Genomic DNA, 23,342 nt, shown 5'->3' on the forward strand with positions numbered 1-23,342 from the left:
GTGCAGAATGTTTGTCATTTGCAAACCAAGTCTATTTAGCTAAGTCATCAAGCATGAGACTTCAGATTCAGCCCACTGTTATAAAATACAAACCCGCTGAGTTTACTGGAGGTGATGAATGTAGGTGAGAAGGAATGTCAGTTTACACAGTGCAGTGTCGTTATATAAGTGATGTCAGCGTGAGATGTGCATGCAGGTGGGGTAGAAAACTAGATCACCCAGAGATCATGAGGAGGGGAGTGGTTTTTGTGCCTGAAATTGCAGGAATTGCAGGAATGAATGGCAGAAACATGTTCATTGTCCCAAGAAGGAAAACCTCCTTGTTAGCTCAGAGTAAAACTTTTGATATTAGCATCCTAGTGATATGATATCTAGCTACCGTTCCTCAATGGTAATCCATACATTATGTTTGCTGACAGATGCCTGTCATCATGTGGTGCGAATAAACACTACCGAACATTCCAACAAGTTCCTTCCTATCTAAATCCTATCATGCCCATATACAAGCTTTGATGTTCTTTAGCATTGTACCTCTGCCGGGCTTATCTCCACATTACTGACCTTCTCCACAGGCATTTGTCCTGAGCCAAACTCTGAGTCGCCCCGTTCACCTCCACCACTCACCTAAGGATTCTCTGGCTTTCTAGTCCAAACATGAAAAGTGGTGATTGTGTTGGTTGGTGTGTGTCTGCACTGAATTTAATCACCTTTAAACCTCCTTATGTGCCACTGCCCAGTCATGCCCTTGCATGAGCTGTTGTGGGCCTTGCAGGTGTGTCTCCCTGAGTTAAAGATTAATTTTTATGATTAAAACAAAACACCCTAAAGGACATAGGTGATATCAGAATTGATCAGGGAATTGTTTAGAGAATAACAAAGGCAAAAAACCAGGAGGAACCCACATACACAGTGTGTATGTGTCTGTTTCTGTGGAAGTACAAAGGTTGCATGGAACAAAAGCCAAGTAAGATCAACAGTATTTATGGTATTTGGTATGAGGTGTGCTTCATGAGGTATTTGGGGTCATTAGCAGTGAAAATCTGCAGTGAATGGAAGATTGAACTCCTTTTTGTTATCCCGAAATGCAGAATTAACATTGACGGTAATCTTTCTTTCGCTGTGAGAGGCAAGCAGAGATAAATCATGTAGCCAGATAGTATTATAAGATATCCTATGGCTCCACAAGTGATGATCTGACATGTATGTGGCGGTTTGGGAAGTTGTTTGATGGGAAAACGTTTGCTTTTTTGTTGCCATGGTTAAGCTAAATCCCTTCAGTTGAAGAGGTTGTGTTTGGGTGGTCTGTTGACTTGTAGTCATTGACTCACTGTAAGCTCTTATGATTTTTGGCTCTTTGAGTGTTTTCGCTGAGAGTTCTCATTGTTTCCTTAGCGTTGCTTAAAGGTAGGATTGGTTAGATTCTAAAACACTTTTTATTGTATTTATTGAAATCATCTTCACGTCCCAATAGCAACCAATAAAGAAGGTTGTTTGAATATTGACTGGTGTACCAGTCAGTCACTTACAGATGCACCCTGCTCTCACTGCACATAACTTTAGCCAGGGAGATGTGCACCGCTGAAGCAGAAACGATAATCTGAAGTTAGTGAGACAGTCATAGAAAAGTCATCTTATAACAGTTGTCAGGCAGTGCAAGTTCATCTGTTTTGGGGGCGTAGCTTTGACAAGAGGGTCGGTGGGAGGGCGGTGTATCAGTTGCAAATTGTAGCCTGCTCTTTCTAGCTTTTATATGCTGACCAACCACAGCTTTAAATCTAACGGAGTAGAAACTGGGACGCCCCCAAACAATTTAGAATAATTACAACCTCAAATTTTCAAAGTTTTCATACATTTTCTATGTAATTGAAAACCACTGCTATAAATTTGATGCATGCTATAAATCTAAGTTGAAAAGTGGAGTGCTGCCTAAAAGGCGTCATAAAGACTGCAATTTACTCTCTGCCTAATCTGGGTAGAACCACTTATTGTGGTTTTAAGGTGTGCTACAGTAATTTTACGACAGCTTTGACTATTTTTTATAATGTGTAACATAAGTGCAATCAAATATTTTTGTGTATGTTTATATTTATTAGACACAGCTAATTTACTCTATGTCTTAGTACTCATTTATTCAATGAAATTATACATAATGTGGCACTGAAGTAGGAATTTTCCACCTCTATATACATAATCCTGTTTCCTTGGCAATCACAATTATTTGCTCAGAAGTAATGCGATACATAATCCGCCAATGAAATCACAATTTTTATTTTTATTTTTGTTCCTGCGCTAAAGCTAAGCTAAGTTAACCAGTTGTTATCTGGAGCGTTGTATTTGTCAAACATACATGATGAGAGTGGTATCAATTATCTCATCTGCGAGCAAGAAATGTCCAAAGTGTTTGCAGACACATTTGATATAGTCTTTTAAACACTGCTGATAAAAAGCGCTTGTTTTCTGAATATGGGTCAGACTCTGCAGTTAAAATTCTGCACTTTGTATCACAGCTCAACATTTAACAGGAAGATCTGAGCAATAAGGTTCCACTTCATTTACAATCTCTACCTCACACTCTACAGATGAATGGTGCAACTTCTCATCTCGTCCCCCAGGGAAGCTGAAAGTATTTTTCACAATATTTGACTGATGTCAAACTCAGGAGACAGCAGTCAATTATTTTGTGTTCATCAAAGCTTAGATCAAAGCTTAGCTTTTAAGGAATCCTATCCTGAGCGCACGTTATCTGCTGCTCGCTGCACACTGCAGGTGTATTTGTGTCAGATGCATATTTTAGAATATTCATTGTTAAAGATTAAACCAGTGTGTCCAATCTTCTAATGCCTTAAAAAGAGCAGTGAGTAGCCAGGGTCACATTTCAGATGTACATTACTTGTTAAGAACTCCACAAAATAATTATGTTTCTCCCTCTATATCTCACATGATTTTGTTTAAATAAATGTTCATTATCTAAACAAAAATGTAGCAATAGACACTAAGTCAAAATGCTGAAAACGTTTTTTCCATTTCTTTCCTGTCCTATTAATTATCTCACCAACCATCTGATTTATAAAACTGCATATAAAGGTGTAGCACAAACTAGCTGCTTCTCCAGCAGATACATAAGTAGCTCACATCCTGATGCCTCAGTATTAATCATCTAATGATACATTAGTCAGTGAGACCAAACTAGTATTATGTTTCCTTTTGCTGGTAATACTTAAGTGCTTTTACTTGCATTTTCTTGGAGGACCTTTTCTTAAATTATTATAAGATAAGCTGTCGCTTAAAATACTCAAAACAGTTCAAAGTCATTTACAGTTAAACAGTTATCTAAAAGTAATGGATTAATAGATTTAAAAGTTCTGAATAAAGTGAAAAAAACTTTAGCTCCTTGAAGTAAACATATGAATGCACACTTGCTAAACTGAGTTTAACATTGGTGCACCAAGATGTATGGGCATTTGAATTAATCTGGCTGGACAGTGGTGCAGGTTTCAATATTGAGTCACCTGCCTGTATGGAAAACAGACTTCCTGCATGATCTCATCGGTATGATCTGATCCCATTTCCAGCCCAGCCTTGTTTTACAATACCTTAACAACAGTGTCTCAGCCTGCAGCGCGTCGGCAGTGTTTTCAGTGGCTCAGTCTGAAGCCCTTCATTTGATGTGTACACAAACTCATGTAGACACACACACGGAGAGTCAAGCTTATCATGTTATGGTGTGCAAGGATCTGGGAGTCTCGGATTGTTTGGACTAGTGTCTCAAGATTTCTTGTCTTTGTCTGACTGCCGCACAGAAGTTATACGAGTTTCCTCTTATCTCTTTGTAGTGATTGTGTGAGTTTGTCACAAAGTCTTTGTTCAAGGACATTGATTTGCTGCATTAAACAAGCCTTCTCACTATGACAATCATTGTTTCATATGTCTTATTGCCTTTACCTATACATTTACTTTATTTATACATTTAGAACCATATTAATGTGTGCATGTATACAGTGTATCCATTTTAACAAGCAGACACATACAAGGCATCCAAAACCACAGTCCACTTACAATCAACAAGTCTCTGATATTTCAAAAGTCTAAAAAGACAGAACAGCTCAGTCACATGTAAAACTTTATTATCAATACAATAACAAATCATACAATCAATACTAAAAGAGGGCTCAGTAGAGCACATACCTCCACCAAGGCCCAACACTCTTTTTATGTGGATCTGCAGCAAATTGCATACACTATAATATCAGTCCCCTAAACATGCCAAGATCCATGAATTACTGTCTGAGAAATCAACGCAAATGTGGAAAAACGCATACAAATATCGAGCAGTTTTTGTTGAAAGTGAACTGGATTCCAGGATATACAGTAAGATTCTAACTCTGAAGGGGACCTCGGCCCTCTCATCGCGACTCTGATTAAGTTGAAATTTAACTCGTTTGACTATATAGGTCCTCCATAATGGATTCTTTGCTCATTTGTACACATGTTCAAATTTTGACTGTATCAACACCCAAACAGTGCAAATATATATGGATGCAAGATTGGTGAAAAAATGTCTGCCATCCACTTTGCAAAGGGCAATGTTGGACAATGAGACTGGGGAAAACGATCTGTGCACGCTCTGGGGCAAAGTATTAAACAGAATCTGAAGTGCCATTTTGAATGGTGCAAGTGGGAGTAGCCTATCACATTGCTCATAAAGAACATGCCTTCTTCAACCAATCCTGATTAGACTCTCCGCAGAAATCCTGAGATACCTCCTGAAAATACACCTCCTGGTTTGTGATGAAAAGGGGACAAATGGTGTAGCTTTGAGTGTGCAGCGATTTCTTTGCTGCAGAGTTTGTGATGATGAAAAAAGTGTGATTGTCTCACTTAAAAATAATTTAACTTTGCTTGGCTTTGTCAAGTCTCAAATGCACTTGTTGATGCTCACAGCTTTAATTTGAGCAGATTGAGCTGCTTCTCTTGAGCACAAATGGGTTAGAACCTGTGAATTGCCACTTGCACCTGTATTTTCGAAATTATACATTGCTCAGGCTTTAAGTTTGTGATAGCAATCCTTTTGGCTGTTGCATTGATACACAAAGAAAGCAATAATATAGATTTCTTTGGAGTCAAAATGAAATTACCAAGTACGCAACATGTGTGTGTTAGAATGTAGTGATTGACATGACTTCTAAATTATCACAGCAGATGAACATTTGAGAAAAACTCAACATAACTCAGCCCTTAGCTGACAGTTTGCACCAGAAACTCCACTTCTCTACTCTGTGCCTCCTGTGTGACATGTTAATTCGGTCTGTCCTTCTCGCTCTACAGCAGAGGTCAAAGGTCACGTCCCAAGAGCAGTATGAGTGTGAAAGCTGCTTTGTTCTCTCCTGCAGTTCATTCATTCTCTCACCTAAATCTCACCCATGTCGATAAATATGACCTGTTATGGTGATTTTTTACAGGTACAAACACGCACCTTCCCATTCCTCTCTCTTTCTTTTTTCTCATTAAGTCATGGCACCAGAGCTGCCTCAGACTTGTACAGTCGTTTGTCATTTGCCTTCATTGTCCTTCATATACCATAGCGTGAAAGTCATGTTATAAGAAACAGTTAGACAGTTTTGGATGAATGAATATTGTCTCTCTGACAGAGAGTTTGGTAAAGATTGATACCAATCCTTCCTCTCTATGCAAAAGATAAAGCTGAAGGCAACAGCTAGGTAAGCTGTAGGCCAAGTTCAGAAACAGCTTTCAAAGTTGGATCGCTGAGCATTTCACACTACACTCATTGGGAGTCTTGCAGTTGTTGTGACGGGTGAAAAATCAGGGGGCACCTCATAACTAACTACATGTACCTTCACCACCTTTGCACTCTGATTGGCAGGAGATAGCCAGAGTTTTCTGCCGACTCACACTCGATTTTCAGCAGGTTAGAAATCAGATTGGAGTCTGCGACATGCCGGGGACTCGTTGGCTAGTGGCGACTGCCTATCGAGCACTAATCTGGGCTTTTATCTGTAACTTGCAAAATTAAATTGCAACTGGCAAATCAGGCTCAAAATCATGTAGTGTGAACTAGGCTTTAGCTTCGCACTGTGACTTGAAACAAGGGTAATAAGTTAGTCTGCTTTTTCGAACAGTAACAAAGTTAGGATTGCTACCAGCATAACAAAAAGTCAGTATATAGTGCATCTTGTTTTTTAAATCTATAGAAATTTAAAAAAGTGTAAAAAAAATGGCATTACATCTTCCTTATCTCTGCTGTTCTAACAGCTGCACGCCCTTAACACTTGTGTGCAACTTGTATCCACTTAAGAGTTGCATCAATCTTGTCATTGGACTCTCCACCATCAAACTAAAAAGAGTATCTGCCAAAAATATGTCTTACAAGTCTACTCCAGCTTCCAGAGAGTTTCTTCTACTTCTAGATCTTGACTAGTTTTTGGAGGTGTACGTTTCATGGTTTCGATTACATCCATACTACTACGTTTTTGTTTGAAAATGCATCAACTCTGCTACGGATAAACCTGGTGTCCACACTACTCCTACAACTTTTAGAGCCACTAAAACAGAGAAGTTTAGAAATGCTGCTATCCTCGTTTTGGTTTGCAAACTCTTTTTGGGCTTAGTTTTACTCTGGACGGGCAGAAGCTGAGATGTTTTGAAACGATGACACTTGTTGATTGGGTCTTTTTGGTGAAGCTCTTTGGCCTAGTTTACCCCAAACAATCTGTCACTGTCGCTGTCCCTCCTCTCTCCTTTCCTCATTTCCTTTTCCCTCCTCATCTTCTGTCTCTTCCTCTTTTCACCATCTCTCTTTCTACTTTCTCTCTCTGGCTTCCTCTGCCTCTCTTGCCCTTCACTCTCCCTTCGTGTCCAGAAGAAAGGGGTTGTGCATTCCAAAAGCCTGGAGACCATTCCCCTCTTTCAGCCAGTGGCCCACAGAGTGACAGAGGAATTAGAATAAGAATAGCTGCCCATTCACCCCAGTGCCCCAGTGACGAGCTGGAGGGAGAAACAGAGGGAGCCGGAGGGAGGAGAGGAATGAAGGGGTGGGGGTCCCGCAACATACCGTGTTCCCATTGGCCGGTAGTGTTCCCTCTGTTTTTACATCGCTGCCGTCAGTTCTGCTTTCAAGTTTGTTTTACACATTCTGGCGCACATACACACCGCACATGTGCATGCATGCGTAAATATACACATTGGGGTCCCGGGTTTGCACACGTGCACACTGGAATACGGGAATCTACACACACACACATACACGCTGTCAAGCAGCATTGGCCTGCAGAGACACAGAGTGAGCAAATCTGACCACGCAGTGCAGTGCAGAGGAGAGAGAGGTGTCCTGTGGCTGTGTGAGTATGAAGCTGGAATCACTTATTGCCAAGAATGGATTTCTAATGAACATTTTACAGTGACTGCTACATTGTCATCTGTGTGTTACTTATTTCTGTATCAGCAGGTGAAGTCTCTTGTGTTTTCTTGACTAATCCACTCTAGCGTCAAATTTGAGATCATAATGCGACCTTGTGCTGTCACCACCGCTGTAGGTTGCCTGTGGCTAAACTGTAAACTTTTAACTATGTAGCTGTTAAAATGTAACATCGGTGCAGCTGTTAAACAGAGCAGCGAGTGCTTTTTCCACTTCCTTAGCAATGGAATGTGTCAAAATATAAATTTTATTTGAGAATGATTATTATCATCATGTTTCAGAGTTTTTATACTTCAAATAAGTGTGACACAGGAAGGTGATTATGTTGATATATTCTTGTTTTAAATCATATGCCAGTCACATCATCTCTAGAGGCTTCAGAGCTCTTCAGATTTCTGCACTCAGATGGGATATGTGCTATGAGGGTCCCTTTTGCACCAGGGCTGTTGTGGTAAAAAGTATAATGTATCATTCTATCTCGATCCCTCTATTGACAGATGAGGAGATAGACCTACAGTCTTGACTCAAACAATATTTGTATTTTAGACAAATAAAAGTACAATGTATAGTCTGAACAAGTGAACATTTTAACTTAAAAATAAAATCAGTATTTTATGTTTCTCCACTGATCATAATGTAACCTACCTGTTCTGCTGTGCATCACTAAATATATTCGTGGGGTAGTGTTCGTTCCTTTCTTAAAAATATATCAATCATTTTATAGCAGGTCCCATTGTAGATTTGGATTGAAAATATTCCTCGTGACATCAGCCGAATCCAGGGAAATCTTCGAACCACTCTCTGATTGTCTTCCTCCTTTATCGCCTCTAACTCTTGAATCAGTCTCACCCTCTTTTCTTTGATTATGGTTTTTGCACTTTTACATCCTGCATTTGTCCCTCTCTAGAAATATAAAAAGGCTTTATTTTAAAAATCGGTCAGTGAAGCAGGGATTTATTGAAATGGACAATTCAATACAGAAATTATGTTTTGTTTTGTGGCATTCTTTTATCTTACAGCCTTGTATCTCAAAGAAGATAATTTATTGCACAATATTCTTCGTGAAAACCATGTAACTTCAAATCCAAATTTTCAAGGAAAATGGGTGATACTTAACCTTTTCACCAGTGCGATTCCCCTTTGAGGATGAAACTATTTTGTTGTTGTTAACTTTGCCACTGCAAATTGATTTTGATTCCACTCTACTGCATCAGTGTTTAGTTTTCAGTGAAATACAAAACTACATTCCACTGCGTTCCACTGAGATGAGCCTTTACTTATATCTGAAAATGATCAATGTCCAGATGGGTGAACCACAACGACAGTTCTGTGATCCATGCTTCAGTTGTCAGAGAGCCTCAAGAGTGATGAATTTAAGTAATTATTATTACTCTATTTTTCCTGTCCTGCATTCAGATCATTAAGTCACCTGAAAATATCAGCGAGTTAGGTTTGGAAGTCATTTTCAAACAAATTTTTGTAGCTACCTTTTTTCCAAAAGTAAGAGTAAAGATAAAGAATTAAGAACTTTTTCTCTGGAAAACCCCTGAGTTCCATACTGGTCAAGGTCCAACGTCTGACTGAAGCTGATTAGATGTTGCTGTGTCCAACCAGACAAGTTAATTAACATATTATCAAGAGTTTCTCTTAGTGCTTTTATTTCATATTAACTTATTTTAAGTCCATTCCCATGACCTCCTTGTGATTCTTTTGTGACCCTCCAAAGGGGTGGGGGAGGTCCAACCCCCAGGTTGAGGTTTATGGCAGTATCACTCTGGTCAGAGGCATAAAACTCTGAATGCAGACTCAGAGACTATCAAGGTCTTTTATACGAAGGTTCAGTACAGAAAAATCAGGCCGAGACGTAGCAAAGGTATCAGAATCATCGGGCAAAAGTCAAAATTCACTAGAAGGATCAGAGGTCATACAAGTAGGAATTGAACTCAAAGGTGTCAAGACAAACTGACAAAAAAATCTCAGAGGCTTTGTCAGAAAATCACTCACTAATCACTCCACTATATAGTGAATTTGCCATTTTGTAGTACTGTCTGAATGTTAAAGGTTCAGTGTGTAGAATGTAGTGACATCTAGTGGTGAATTTGCATGTTGCAGCTGAATACCCCTCAGCTCACCCTCCCCTTCCAAATGTTCCAAACAAGCCTTCAGTTGTCATACAAACTCAAAAGGTGTTTAGTTTGTCCAGTTGGACGACTGTAAAAAACATGGCGGCCTCCGTGGAGAAGGCCCGCTCCCTATGTAAATATAAAGGGTTCATTCTAGGTCAAACAAAGTAACAATCCGTACAATTTAGATAAAACAGACTAGTGAAAACATCACTAGGATTATTTTATATTGAATTTCTGTCAATAGATTTCTTTCACATAAATCTTACACACTGAACCTTTACGTGAATTTTTATAGCCTGTACTCATTGTATCCCACAGTGCATTGTGAAAAGTAGTGTACAACTGATGGTCACTAACCAAGCAATATATACTATACTGCATTGCACTTGCGGCGTTGACAGAAAGAAAAATGTTGGAGAGATGAGAGGAGAAAGGGAAAGTACGTCTCAGCTTTCTCTCTCTGGTGAATCTACTCCTTCTTATTCTTATCAAAATTATCTGAATTATCATGAGGTTATAGCTTTAAATGTGCCAACATTTTCACAGACCAATTTTAAAATAGTCTGTTTTTACTATTACTTTTTAAATATGGTCATTCAACAGGCTTTTTACATACAAGTATTATAAACATATAAAACTTATTATATATATATATATATTTATTTCCACCGGTAGACGTTGTTGTTGCTGTACGTCATAATCCTGTGTAATGACGTTATTACTTCAACGGATAAAATTATCAGAGTAGTGAATGAAAGCATTTTTGTCTTTTGCAGATGAGCGCATTATATATTCTTCTATATAGAAGACCTTATATAGTGAGTAGGAGGTAGTGAATGAGTGGTTGAATTCAGGCACAGCCACTGAGGCTAAATACTTAAAGAAGAGGGGAGACAACGAGACATAGTTCGAAACAGAAGGGGCAGGTGTGGATAATCAAGAGAGCAGAAATATATATATATATATAATATTTTATTAAATATAATAAAATATTTGAATGTCCTGCTCATGCACAGTACCATGTACTTTGAGCAGGAATAAACAAGTAAAACTAGCTGTTTGAATAGTGATGAAGCTAAATGTAATGTCATCCTTGAAGGTAGAGGGTAATATGAGCACAGTTTGAGTAAAGGCTGCACAAACACTACCCCTGGTGTGAAAGATGGACTGCCCACTATGATGACAGTGTTAGCGGGGTGTTTTACTAAATGACGATTGACCTCCTTGTCTCACTCTAAAATTGCTTGTGTCTGCTTGTTACAGCCAGAGACAGCTTGTTGTCCATGCATCCAGACATCCTGATGCCCATCATGACTGTGCAGCTGAGCCTCCTCATGCTGGGTGAGTTTACAAACCAATACAATCAATGCATCACCTGTCATTCTGTGTAACTTCATGTCAGCAGCGCTTGGTTTGTTTGTGAAAGGGTTTTATTAGCATGCACATCACCAGAACTGAAAGACAACCATGTATTTTGTAACACAACTCATGACATTTTGTCCTTAGTGCTACCTGGCTAATGCTAGACACGACAGCTCCACAAATGTGAAGCCAAACTGTAGTATAGGTCATAAATCCTGTCTCCTCCATGTTAGATGATGGGACATGACATGGCATTACATAGGACTAAATAGTTAAAATACACTTTTTTTTTGGGGGGGGGGGGGTAATTAGTCATTTAATGCTATAAAAATAGGGTGAAAAGTCCTGGTTGAAAGCTGAGACTGACTCGTGATTTGTCAAGCATGTGTATCGGCGGGATCTTGCTAGTGTGCAGAAAGGTTTTTTTCATTTCCAGGATATTTGGCTTCATTTCTGGATAGTGTTAGGAAGTGGGGACGTTTCGTCCATCTTCATATACAGTCTTTGGTGCAGCAAACTGAAGTGAACTACAGGGATAACAGTGATCCGTAGAAAAACTAAAGAAAAAACTAAGGCTACATTTTACCAGAGATCAGTAGTTCTAAGAAACAGGTCATCGGAGCCGCAGTGCATCAATATTGACAGTGGTCACATGTTCTTTTGGGACAAAAAGAAGAATCCAAAAGATGCGTGTGGGTTGTTTCGGCTTCTCTGCTGCTGCTACTTTGTCTTCCTGTTTAAAAAAAAGACGAAACAAAAGACAAGCCAACTGTTACCACACTGCAAAGACACATTCTTTTTTTTCAAACCAAATGCTCCCTCAGTGGCGCAGCAGCAGTATGTAAAGTGTGGTATTTCTTACTGAACCTGGTTTTGAACTTGTTTGTGTGATCACAGTATCGTCTCATTCCGAGCCTTCAGCCCTGTCGTTGGGGTTGTTGCAGGTTTTTGCTTTAGCAGACTCCCATCTAAAGGATATCCTCAGTGACTCTACTCTCCCTGTGTATTATCATTAGGTGTAATCCATTATTGTTTCATGTATGCTTATCACAGGATTGAGCTGGAACCACAAGTGTTTGCACTGGATTGCGTTTCCTGCACAGAACAGGAAATGAATGTCTTAAGTGAGATTTTAACTCTCCTCTATTGAGCTGATGCTTCCAACACAAACCCTAACCCCGTCAAAATAACAGGGTGGCTGGTCCCTGAATGATGATGATAATAATAGTTATGTCATAATTTATTGGCCAACATAAGTCTCCATGGCTCATTTAATGACATTTCAACAATATGGATGCTTTTAAATACACTTTATCTGAGTAAAATGTGTCATTCAAAGTAATTCACAATGGCCCTAATACACATATTATTTAGTTTCTTTAATGTCAAGGACTATATAATTTACTTAAACAGCCAGCCATTGCAGTTTGTTTTAAAATGTCAGCAATTGTGCTTGTTTCAATGATGTATTTGATGCACTGGTGAGTATAATGAATTAATGTCTGTAACAGTGTTGCTCAATGATTTGAAGTGTTTGGAAAATAATTGAGCTCTGTAGCCCTCTTTTAATTTATGGATCTTGATGAAAAAAAGTCAGATGTATTTAGGGAACTCGTATCTATGAGTATGGGGAATTTAATGCTACTTAATTGAATTCAAGGGACCGTTTGGGCCTTGGCAGATGTATACAATCTACTGAGTACCAATGTAGTTTTTCATTGGATTTGTCGACAGTCATAAAAATAAAGGCAATCATTAGTCCTTAGTCTTTAATGAAGACATTCTATATTTAAATGAAATCAAATTCATGTGGATAAGGATCTTCCTATCAAACAGAGTGAATTATTTTCAAGTTATTATTTATACATGTTCAATGAGAGATTGTTTGTACTAAGTTGCACATTTTTAAGGATGAACAAATTAGGAATTTTCTGCTGCCACTGTCTATTTTCAGTCGGACTTCACTAAACTGTGCTTAAACCTGTGAGCCCTGTCACAGTAAGGAAGTTGACTGGGTCATTACTGCCCAATATACCATCAGTCCAAGAATATATTTCACCTAGTTTCAAATACATGCTGTAGTGTTTCTGTTGATATATAAATTCAGCAGAGCAGCTCCTGATGTCGTTTCTGCCTTGGTCATTTCAACCCGGTTCATTAGGTCAGGTCGTTGGGAAGCTCAGTGAGAATCTGGGGTATTTGTGGAATGTGTATTAGATGATGGGCTACTGACAGCAGCGCTGGATCCGATGCAGCATGGGCCCTCACAGGGTTAATTGGTGACTGAGGGGCATTTTTCAATAGGGCCACACACACACATAGTGTATGTACACATACAATGTTTAACTGGTAGGGTTTTAGCCCAGCGCACCCTATAACCCATGTGTTGGATTCTCTCAGGAGACTGATTTTATCCAAGCTATAGAAAAATAACTCTTCTGGCCACCCACACACAAAGAAATGGAGACTGATTATACTTGCTTTTCCCAACTGGCCTATACACAGGCATCTGGGTCAACCAAGTATATTAATTATTGACTAGAAGGAGCCTTTATTCTTTATGCCTTTTATGTGTGTGTGTGTGTGTGTGTGTGTGGAAACGGTTAACCTCAGTAATGACGAGCTTGTGTTCAATTCCGGCTTGCAATACGACTCATCTGCTTAAACACACCATACGGAATTACACAATGAAGCAACCCTTAAACTTTAGAGACCGGAAATGACCGGCCCATCAGCGACTGTTGTGCGGCAGGTCCCTGTCCCTGTCTGATTCGTTCCACATTGAATATAGGTAATTTTTCTTCTGGACTTGAACGAAACACAGATACTGCAAAATACCTGTAATAATCACTGCTAGCTGCCATAGGGACTTTGCAATATAACAATCTGGTTCCTGTCATGGAAAAATCTCATCTCTATTAACAGCCTCCCCTCAACTCTCCTGAACAGGTCTAGTTCCATAATCACCATCATTACCCCTCAAAGACCCTCTGCTGCATGCTCACAATCACAGCCCCCTAGTGTGATTCATAACCACTCATTAAAATACCTCCACAACCTCTTTTAATTCCATAATTTCGATGCCATGATCTTCTAACTACATTATACACTACAGTCCTGTTATTGAAGCGACCCCCCCTAATCTTTCACACCTCCATCAACCCTGACTGTCAGGTGGGGGAAAGGGAGTTGCTGTCATTTATAATAAAAATTTCAAATCTAATCCTATTTTTCGCAATAGTTTTACATAATTCAAACACCTTGGTTTTATAATTAACTGCAAAAACCCAGCACTAATTTTAATAATCTATAGACCGCCCAACCCTAACAGTTTTTTTATTGAAGAGTTTGCTGGTCTTTTATCACTTTCTGTACTTAACTATAATACAATCCACATCATTTTGACACACAGATATACCTCCCTCTGAGACCTGATGACCCTGGAAGACTAGCTGTTGTGTTAAACTGTCTAAATGATGTAAACTGTTGGATGGCACAAAACTACTTGCAATTCAACAATTTAAAGTCAAAAATAATATTATTCAATCTACGAAACCGCATCAATCACATTGAACATAGCCTTGGTCCCTGGTCGATCAATGTAAAGCCTGTTTCCAGAAACCTAGGAGTTCTGTTTGACCAAACACTCACTTTCAAACCACAAACTAAAAAAGTTGTCCAGTCCTGCTTCCTACAAATCAGAACCATCTCCAAAATCAAATTAGTACCTTCCCACCCAGACTTGGAAAAAGTAATGGACACACTAGTCATCTCTAGACTGGACTACTTTAACTCCCTCCTCTCTGGCATTAGCCAAAGTCACTCTCCAATCTCCAACTAGTTCAGAACGCAGCAGCTAGGCTTCTCACTGGTTTTAAAAGGCAACATCACATCACCCTGATGCTTGCTTCTCTCCATTAGCTCCCTGTCCGTTTTATAATAGATTTTAAGATTTTACTGTTCACTTTGAAAGCATGCAGGGTCTGGCCCCAAGCTACATCACAGAATTATTGACCCCTTATGTACCTGCACGCAGCCTTAGATCCTCAGGTGGAGCCCTTCTGGCTGTTCCAAAGTCGAGGTTAAACTAAAGGTGAGCTTTGGAATGGCCTACCCGAGGAGATAAGGCTAGCAGAGTCAGTTAAATCACTTTTCAAAATCGATTTTTATAGATGTGCTTTCATGCTATGTCGATTTTATGTGTTCAAGTTTTCACGTGACATAGCTCTAAATTTATTGATTTAAAGGGATAGTTCACCCAAAAATGAAAATTCACTCATTATCTACTCACCACTAGGCCGATGGAGGGGTGGGTTAAGAGTTTTCCACAAAACACTTTTGGAGTTTCAGGGGTTAACATTGTTTCAGCCAAATCCAATACAACTGAAGTAAATGGTGACAATTCTTCAAACGTAAAAAAACAACAGAAAAAAACATAAAATGCCTCCATACTGCTCCTGTGTTGTCATCCAAGTGTCCGTAAGCCCCGACATTCAAATTCGACTCTAAACGGTGTCATTTACTCCATGGGTGATATATCGAATATACTCTATGTATTGCGGCTTGTTCCACGTGAGATATATTAAATGATTATATCGCGACCATCGAGAGAAATTGTCACGTGAATATTTTAAGCACCAGGAACTTCTTTTTGAGTTTACAGCAGACAGCTCAAACCCCCCACCCATCCAGAAAACTCTCCAGCGTGCATGCGTGTTTTTGTATCAGGAGTGGAGGGATAAGAGAACATGGAGAGAGCAAAAGAAAATGAAGAGTCCCAGCGAGTTGACGAGAGTTCAGAGACGGTTATTGACAGTGTTGTTCATATTCTTTGTGAACTCTGAACCGCACAAATCAGTTTACAAATGATAAATGTGAACGAGTGAACGCTTTTGTGTGTGTCTGTGCCCGGAGCGAGTTGAAGTTTACACACAAACACACACACAGGCCTCGGGGCTCCGCTACCACTCACTCACAGTGAAGTAGTGGGCTGAGAGGTGCGTTCACGTGAAGCAGCCGGTCAGTGACTTTGTTGAAGAACAGTAGAAACAAACAGTGAAAACACAGTTTCCTCTATGATCCACAGCTGCTCAATGATCAGAAGGCCCCGACATTTACATTTGACTCGAAACGAGGTAATTTACACCGTGGACTTTTATGAATTTAACATTTGTGCAGTGATTTAGAGGAGATTTAAAAATAGCGAGATATAAAACGTGTATCACGATATAGCCTAAAAATATCACAATAATTGTTTTAGGCCATATCGCCCAGCCCTAGTATAAGTATCCTAATAAAATACATAAAGAGATTGGCAAGTGTATGTGCAGAACTAGAGGGTGTGTTTGCATTGTTTGTGTCCACAGCGCTGACACCTGGAATGTTTTCTCTAATAAATAACATCTTCCTCTCTGTCCCTGCATTCCTGTCATAGCGCTGCATTCAGGGGGGAGATGCCTTAGCGTGTGTTTACCTGCGACTCTTCCTTGGTGTGTAGGTTTCATAGCCACGTGCTACACTATAATCACACACTGGTAAACCAGCTGGTGTCAAAAAACATCTGTACAACAACTGGCTTCACTTCAGGACACAACTCATGCGTAGCCTCACACTTAGAACACAGGAACTCTTTTTGTGTGCATCGGGTACATTTGTTGGCTTGTCACTGGAGACTCACAACAGGTTTCCATGTTCTTACTTTCTAAGAAATATAATTTTATTTACTTTGTTTATAGCTTTATTTACAAAACACAGTTACAAAGCGCTTCACAATAAGCAAGGACAGAAATATAATTAAAAGCCCAGATAAAATCAGGAAAAGCTAAAAAGATGGCACTGTCTGTGGCAGCCTAATTTCCTCAGGGTCATTCCAGAGCCTCTGAGCCCTGACTGCAAGGGTCTGTCTCTTTTAGTTATTAGTGTGGTCTCTTGAACAGAGAAGGCCACAGGGTGATATGAGATTAAAAGGTCTATAATATAATGAGGAGCCATGCCATGAAGTGCCTTGAAGGTAATTAATATTAACTTCGAAAATCAATCCTAAAGCAAACAGGGGCAAGTGTTACATGGCTAATACATGTGTTATATGACCGAACATCTTAGTTACAATTGAAAGTGGAGCAGCTGAGTTTTTGACAATTTTCAATCCTTTAGGCTAAAGAAAGTATCATACGTGCTTTTGTTGTCCTGTGAAATATCTTGAAAATAACTCTAAAGATTACAAGTTATAACAAGGAGTGTCATCCCACCCACCCTCCCTGGTGTTACGTGCCCATTATAGTTGTGCTGTTTTTTCATTCCTCCAATGAAATCCCAAATATCCCAGGATCGACTCTCACAGTATGTGCAGGACACAGTGTATGCAGATACAAGTATGTTACAGATACAGATGCAGAAAGAAAGAAAAACCTGAAAATGTTGACATCAGTGCACATTCTGACGTTCTCCTTGCTAGTCGGGGCAGGTCAACAATATATCTCCTACAGCCCACACAGGGAGCAGGATGAATGCCACTGTTGTGTCTCAGATGTCACAAGGATATTTTGAAAAGTGGGACTGGTTTGCACGTGAGTGTGAGCATCGATGACAGCTTTGCCTTGTACTTATCAACACAAACACCATGCTTTTATGCACAGTGAAACAGATTGGAGAAAGCCATTAGACTGAGAGCCTCTGTGGACGGCCAACAGTGTAGCAGCAGCATTCCATGTATGTGTGTTCTATTTCGAACTCACCTCAGTCACTAATTAAAACTGAGTGTAAATTATGACTGCTGACGGGTACATGTCTAGACAACATGTCAGGAGATGATGTCATAACACATCTGGAAGTTCCTTTCAAACTCTTTATGAATTGATAACTCTAGTGCATTCCAGTGCAAGTGTTCCTCAAAAGATAAGAGCTTCAATTAATTGCAACCTTAAAACAAAAAATAATTTGTGGTCACAACCAGATGAAAATTCAAAGTGCAAACAACTGCTGTTTGTTGGGACCTGTCATTTTTGTGACATCCTTGATGAATTGATTTCATGTTCAGACGTACCATGAAAATATATTTGGTTGTGCCAAGTTTTTGTACTTTAGTTTCTAAGAAATCAGAAACATTTGTTGCTTTAATTCTTATAATGGTGTGCACATTATTCTAGTAAAGTTTCATTCACTTTTCCTAGTGAAGTGGCTAAATTAAAATCAAAAAGAAGTGCAGAAGCTATGGCAGAGGGACACTTAAGAAATAATTGCACGGTCACACATATGCAAATGTTTCAAAGTTCACCAAAGCTGAACTCCACATGAAGCCACTCTGTGATTTGCCTCACTACAGGAAGCGAATATTGGATTTACACCCTCACTTGCACTGATTGGAAGTAAAAAGGGGAAAAATGTTTGCCAATGAAACACTTGTGTGTCAAAAGACAGAACAGGAATGGTTTTCGATGTTTTTACTTTTAATCCTGTTTATTCTGCACAGTACCCTTAATTTAAAGGGGACATCGTATGCCCATTTTACCACAAGTTGATATGATTCCTTGGGGTCTTAATGAAATGTCTGTAACATACTTTGGTCAAAATACCACAAGGATCATTTAAAACAGCACCCTTTTTACCCTGTCTAAAACAGCCCTCCACAGAGTGACCTGTTTTGAGTGCCTGTTCCTTTAAATGCTAATGAGCCAGCTCCCCCCTCCCCCCTCTCCCCCCATGATTTTAAACGATATAAATTACATATTTTATATGATATAAATTATCAAATATGCATCCCATACTTTGTATTCCCCTTCTGTTGTCCTGGAGTTTTAATTTCCCCAATTTTCCCAATCACATAATTAAATGTCCCCCTCTGCCCATCCACTACAAGCACACAAGCAGATAGACAGAGAGAGAAAGAGAGGGGTGGGGGGGGGGGGCTATGAAGACCATCATTTACCCCCGAACCCCGACATTCAACGGGTACAACAACAAGCGGAGAAAGCAGAATCGCGGGCTGACCTTATATATACAGTCTATGGGGCTGACCAGCGCGGAGAAATGCGCGTCCCGTGTGAACAGCCAGGCGGCTGCGCGCTTGAGAATGGCGCTGCGCTGCGCTGCGCGGCGCTTCCGCGTCCGGTGTAAACCCGGCGTAATGAGTGTGGGGGGGGCGGGGGGGATGAGGTGGGGGGTGGGCCAAGGCCATGTAGGGAGACTCCCACTGTATTGTGACGAGAGAGTACATAGGAAGCTCATTCGCAGTCACTCAAGCATGACATTTCTGACGTAGAGGAACCATAACAAAACGCGCGAGTGTTTTTTTTCCAGAGTTTTTGGATTGGTAGACATGCCAGATACCCAAAGTAACGTGTAGAAGCACTAAAAAAGTGGAATTTTCATAATATGTCCCCTTTAAGATCCTTCTCGTGAAATGTTGAAAAGTGGATTGTAAATCAAACTCACCCACAGAACATTTCAATTCATCTCTCCAGGAGAGTTGCGATTATGTCTAGACTGAGTTTTCATTGTGTGTCACAACCTAACGACAAAGTACACACACTTGTTTTAGACAAGTGCAGTAATATTTCTGTGCATGCATCCAATGGTGCCTCATGTAGGGCAGGTTATTTGACCAGTGAGTGAACCCGTTGTGCAATGTCATACCTGTATAGTGAGGTTATCTGAAACTCACTCAGACTCAGTCAGTCTGTCTGTAAAAGGGCTGTTTGAGGAGACGGGTGGCTACACACCAGGTTTATACTTCTGCTTATCCTAAAATGTGTTTGCTATGGAAATGCATTCTTGCGTTTACCATAATAAGATACAGCACATTCCTTCATGCCATTCTTCTCCATGCACAGTCTTGTATCTGTATTACATCCTCGAGTTTCAGTAAGTGTTTGGTGTTTGGTCAGGGTGTGATTGATCTTTATCTACAGTCCATAGGTTTGCCTTCCAACCCATTTATGTAGAGTTGTGCAAGTTTGCACTATACATGTGCACACCTGCATGTACAATACTTGTGGATTTTTCTCTCATTTTACTGTTATCCCTGTTTACTGTGTACATTATATTCATACAGTCATACAATAGGTAATTAATATCAATAACTTTATTTGTAGAGTACTTATCTAAACAAGGTTACAAAGTGCTTCACACAAAAAATCCATGGCAAAATGAGGAATGAAATATAATAAAAGCTATTTAGTTCAGTTCAATTTTAAGAGCCAGATCATAAAATTCATTTTATAGAGAAACCCAACACTTCCCAATAGAATAATAGGCTGTAGAACTCCTGACAGTGTAATCAGTAGAATTTCTTACAATGAATGCCAGGCTTTTCAAGAATAAACTTCATAAACTCTGCCCACTTAGGTACATCTTGTACATGCACATCTGTGTGTGTGTGTGTGTGTGTGTGTGTGTGTGTGTGTGTGTGTGTGTGTGTGTGTGTGTGTGTGTGTGTGTGTGTGTGTGTGTGTGTGTGTGTGTGTGTGTGTGTGTGTGTGTGTGTGTGTGTGTGTGTGTGTGTGTGTGTGTGTGTGTGTGTGTGTGTGTGTGTGTGCGCGCAGGTGGACTAGAGGAGCTGCAGTCTTTTTTACTATCAGGAAACTGAGAAAATCTTCTGGCATTTATTACAAAAATTTTACATAACATTATTGTATTTTAATCCTCACAAACTACTCTGCTGCACACTAGGTTTAGTAGCAGTAGTGCAGCAGTAGCATATAAGTAAGTGCCTATGTATTTTCATGTTTTTTCAGTGCAGTTTTATATATTATCTATTTAATATCAGACTGATGCCACAGACAGAGGGGTCTTAACTGTTATACTGATAAATGTTTTGGTAATAAATAGAAAAATTTACAAAATAACAACCACAACAAAACAAGTAAACAAGGAACGTCCTCTTACAGAATACCTCTCCTTCCCCTCCCTTTGGAAGGAGCGGTATAAGGAGAGCCTAAAAGGCGCAACCCAGCCTTTTGCCCTGACTCAACCTCATCTGTTCAGCCTCCTTGGCATCAGCCTCCTCCAAGCTAGTTCGCTCAAGACTTACTCTAATACATGTACACGCCACTGATTTCCCAAATCGATTTAATTCCGATTCACAAGGTTTCGATATTTCAGTCTACGATACAATACATTTTTGCTTGGATATCAAAGAAATTCTCAGAGAACTAAAGCTGTAAACTGTAAACCTCTAACTTGGTGCATTGTTCAAAATGTTACGGTAGTATGATAACAAATTTTGCAAGAAGATGTATTGTCCCAGAAATGATTGTGATAAATTATATTATTGTCATCATTTTGAAACAATTTTATACCACTGAAAAAATAATAATTATAAAGCATAAAATAAACCGCACCCACAACCAAAACAATAAATAAAATGGACTCTGTGACTCTGTTAACAAAAAATGCTCTTGAATAATTAAACATTTGGCACAGGGTATGTGTAAGAAGCTTGGGAAACAGGATGGTTATGAATTAACCTACGACAAACCTACGATCATGTATTTAGTTTGTAATCGATGGTGTTGGATCATGTATCTGTGTTGCTCCGGTTACTTTAAGTCCTGACTCTTCGCGTCACGTCTCATGTTGTACTGAGAGCACACAAGATGTTCACAGCAAATTTTTGTTTAAATGCAGCCTCATAAACTCTCCAGCAAATCAAACAAATCCTAAGTAAACTTCATGTACGGATCAAGTCCTTATAACTTGTGATGAGTGTTGGAGTTAAAGTGAGTGCAGGTCAGCAGGAGTGTGGAGGGAGGACACAGGAAACTCCAGCTCGGTACAAACCAACTGCTGCTTCTGCTCTGATCATGAAGCAGCGGCGCTGATCATTGCGTGTCAGTGAGTGGGGGCGGGGCCCCTTGGCCTGTATGTGTGTCTGTGTGTATAGACTCCACCTCGCTCCCAGTCTGAGGAGTTTGGGAGCACACACACAACATTTTTCCCCCGCTCCTGGTATTTTACTTGGTAGCTTATACAATAATGATTTTAACAAAAAACGGGGGGCATATTTGCAAGTTCCAGTGGTACGCCTAGTTATGAAATTTAGTCGCACTCTCCAAAAATAGAATGATAGCAATCGAGAGTCCTTCTTTTAAATATGATTTGAGCAAATTCTATAGACTTTGTCACTTTCCTGAGGATCTCATGGCAAGACCAAAGATTTATGAAAGACATCACATGACCCTGATCCAGAAAAAAACTACCAATGTCAACCTTGTCTACCAGTGTAGAGCGCAGCATGGATAATCAATTACAAGCGTGGCTGATCCTGTTGTCTTTGCTTACAGCTTTTGTGCACTTAAATTCTGCATTTTACAATGATAAAACTGATAACATGCCAAGGACACAAACTATTATTCAAGCAATTACTGTGTATACAGACAGCATGTGCATTAAATTAAGGAGTATCAAATATAATCTTGATTTTATCAGGAAATAAGAAGGTTGTAAAAAATGTAAATGGGACCTAAAGCTGCCGTTATACAATTAAGAGGGGGGTTGAAAAACAAAAGATGACAGTTAAATAAGCTCACACACCAACAGCTGGATCATTTCCTCTATGAAGAGTCAATTACAAACAATTATGTCTTGGTTTTATAGACATACCAGTGTTTAAGAACCGGTTTAATCCAAAGAAGCCCCTTTTTCCTTTAGAGGATGTTTTTGATTCCCTCTCAAACAGTCCATTTCTCTCCCATCATGCCTCAACATGTCAATGCTCTGTCTCCTGTACAAGAGCAGGATGAAAGGGCCACATAAATCTCTCTCCACGTCTCTCATCCCCCCCATCACTCTGTGTGCTGATGATTATAGAGCCTCAGGTTTTTAATGTCTGTCACATTCTCCTCGACTCATTTACCTCAATTCCCCTTATTGTTTATTAAAACATCACACACTCTGATGGTTGGTTTGTGATGTGAGGAAAGGTCCATGTCAATGAATGATACGTTTTTCTGTCTCTACTCTTGTCTTACTGAGGGAAATCTTTTCATTTAGTTTTTGTCCATCTTTCAGTTTTGCTTCAACATATTTTAGTTCATTGATTTTCGCTCCTCCCCTCACTCTGTCTTTCTCTCTCTTTCGCTCTCACATGTCCGTTATGAGGCCTGTTATTCAGAAGCAGTGATGCAGAGAGAGTGTTTACATGGGTGAGGGGGAGAGTTCCAGCGAAGAGAACCAGAAAATAGTTATGGTTAAAGGGATAGTTCACCGAAAAATACAAATTCCCTCATTATCTACTCACCACTATGCCGATAGAGGGGTGGGTGAAGGGTTTGAGTCCACTAAACACTTTAGGAGTCTCAGGGGTAAACAGTGTTGCAGCCAAATCGAATACAATTGAAGTAACTGGGCTTCCGGACACTTGGTTGACACCACACAAGCAGTATGTAGGCATGTTATGTTTTTTTCTGTTGTTTTATTACGTCTGA

The 23,342-nt window shown here is 39.7% G+C and overlaps 1 protein-coding gene across 6 annotated transcripts in view; it reads left to right on the forward strand.

Moving 5' to 3' along the window:
- lamb2l (laminin, beta 2-like) overlaps positions 1–23,342 on the forward strand; it is a 60,086-nt gene that overhangs the window by 4,139 nt on the left and 32,605 nt on the right. For 3 of the 6 annotated variants that reach the window (XM_034591337.1, XM_034591341.1, XM_034591342.1), the window contains exon 2: positions 10,822–10,899. In XM_034591337.1, the coding sequence (XP_034447228.1) occupies positions 10,842–10,899 (58 nt within the window). In that variant the 5' untranslated portion in view covers positions 10,822–10,841. Of the gene's footprint in view, positions 1–7,108; positions 7,356–8,848; positions 8,879–10,821; positions 10,900–23,342 lie in introns of those variants that run through there. The other 3 variants (XM_034591338.1, XM_034591339.1, XM_034591343.1) reach the window with 3 other exon arrangements.

The sequence above is a fragment of the Hippoglossus hippoglossus genome, chromosome 7 (assembly GCF_009819705.1).
Source record: "Hippoglossus hippoglossus isolate fHipHip1 chromosome 7, fHipHip1.pri, whole genome shotgun sequence".
NCBI classification, from domain to species: Eukaryota; Metazoa; Chordata; class Actinopteri; order Pleuronectiformes; family Pleuronectidae; genus Hippoglossus; species Hippoglossus hippoglossus.